At 59.2% G+C, this 2149-nt stretch overlaps 1 protein-coding gene across 1 annotated transcript; it reads left to right on the top strand.

The window, feature by feature from the left end:
* The first annotated feature begins 318 nt into the window (after nt 1–318).
* LOC125550145 (uncharacterized) lies at nt 319–1600 on the top strand. Its single transcript, XM_087517358.1, has one exon. The coding sequence runs from the start codon at nt 438–440 to the stop codon at nt 1455–1457; it is 1020 nt and encodes a 339-aa protein (XP_087373484.1). The 5' UTR covers nt 319–437; the 3' UTR covers nt 1458–1600.
* The last annotated feature ends 549 nt before the right edge of the window (nt 1601–2149 follow it).

The following is a 2149-nucleotide window of genomic DNA, read 5'->3' on the forward strand; positions in this document are numbered from 1 at the left end:
GCAATCCCTTGGATGCTAAGTAATAATAATTCTTCTAGATAGTCCAAAGATAGATAGAGACTAGAGATAGGATATTGCCAATATGTGTCATGACAATGTAGTACATGTACTCCCTCCGTCGTCGCCGTCCCAAGAAAAATACAAAGAAGAAAATAAGACCGCATGCATGCATCCTCACCTAGAAAATGCATACCATATCCTACCAAACCAAAGACGCCGGGCCCACTTTCCAGTCAAACATGACGGGCTGCACCGCACCATCCCCAGTGCACGCGCCCCCAGCCCGACCCGCCCCGCGCACTCTCGCTCGCCTATTTATGCCGTCGCCACCGTCCACCGGCTTCCATCCCATCCACCACCGTAGCAACCACATCATCATCACCGGCCTCCATCGCCGCCTCGCCGGAGTACAACAAACCACCACCACCAAGGCCAAGATGGGCTCGCGGTACGAGGTGGAGATCACCGTCGGCTCCGCGCGGGACCTCAAGAACGTCAACTGGCGCAACGGCGACCTCAAGCCCTACGCCGTGCTCTGGATCGACGCCGGCGCGCGCTGCTCCACCCGCGTCGACCTCGACAACGGCGACAACCCCGCCTGGGACGAGAAGGTCGTCGTCCCGCTCCCGCCCGCCAGCCGCCTGGAGGACGCGGTCCTCTACATCGACGTCGTCCACGCCAACGCCCCCGAGGGGGTCAAGCCGCTCGTCGGCTCGGCACGGCTGCCTCTCCGCGACGTCGGTGGCAAGGCGTCCAGGAACCTGAGGCTGAAGCGGCCCTCCGGAAGGCCCCAGGGGAAGCTTGACGTCCGCGTCGCCGTCAAGGAGCCGGCCAGGTACTACGACAACAACCCTGGTGGCTACCCGGCGCCCGCGGGGTACGGCTCCTCCCGTGATGCCTACGGTGGTGGGTACGGCGCTGGCGCTGGCGCGTACGGCGCCGCGGCGGGGGCCGGAGGCTACGGCGCGTACGCGGCAGCCGCGCCTCCGTCGGGGTACCCGGGCTACGGCTCCGCCGCGCCGCCTCCGCAGGCAGCAACACCGTACGGCTCCGCTCCACCGCCCTACGGCGCCGCGCCGCCGACCCAGGGAGCAGGCGCGTACGGCTCCTCTGTTCAGCCGGCATACGGCGCCGCCGCGCAGCAGACTCAGGGAGCGGGCGGGTACGGCTCCTCTGCTTCTGCTTACGGCGCGGGTCAGGGGGCAGGGTACGGTGGCACGACGGGGGTGGGCCTGGACCAGAGCGGCGGGAAGACGAAGAAGAAGGGGATGGGGATGGCGGGCGGGCTGGCGGTGGGCGCGGCGGCGGGCGTGCTGGGCGGGCTGGCGCTGGCGGGCGGGGCGAGCTACGTGGAGAACAAGATCGAGGACCGCGTGACGGAGCGCGTGGAGGAGGACATGTACGGCGGCGGCGGCGGCGGTGGGTACGACGACTACGGCGGCGACGACGACTACTAGACTAGCCGATGATGATTGATGAAGGACGGTAGTTTGTTCCTGTTGCCGTGGCCATGAATTAATGGATGTTTCTATGTTTTCGGTGCTGCCGTAGAAGTATGCTCGGGAGAGTTGAAAAGAAAGATATTTTCTTGTGCGTATCATCAAGATGAAACTCGAAACTCAGATTGTTCATTGCATGAATTTACATCCATGCATTAGCATGTGGATGAGAATCGGGTTGAATGAATTTGCTCTTCATTCCATGGGAGGACAAAGTTTTTTTTTTTTTTGAACGTATGGGAGGACAAAGTTGATGACGACTGAGGAGGAGAGTGACACAACGCAACAGAGGTGAGACTTGACTTGTGGTGGAACAACCGACGGGTGCTGGGCCCACCTGCTCAGAGACTGGCTTGGTTATTTTTTGAGAAAAAGAGAGACTGGCTTGGTGGGGCCCACTTTGCAGTACTAGGAGGATTAATTTACCCGTAATATCACCGTGGGTCATACAACTTGCGCTCAATGTTCAGTTTGGTGTTAGAATTTTGGATATATAAAATTGCAGTCACTTAACTTGACTTAAACGTGCACACAAACACATATGCAGACGTATTCATGTGTATGGCCCCATCTGTTAGTGAGTGGTATGGGCTCACGTCCACTTTTTTTGCACAAAGCACCCTTGTATTCTTTTATTTGGGGAATTGACT

Source organism: Triticum urartu, chromosome 4A, assembly GCF_056163025.1.
Source record: "Triticum urartu cultivar PI428250 chromosome 4A, HENAU_Tu73, whole genome shotgun sequence".
NCBI lineage: Eukaryota > Viridiplantae > Streptophyta > Magnoliopsida > Poales > Poaceae > Triticum > Triticum urartu.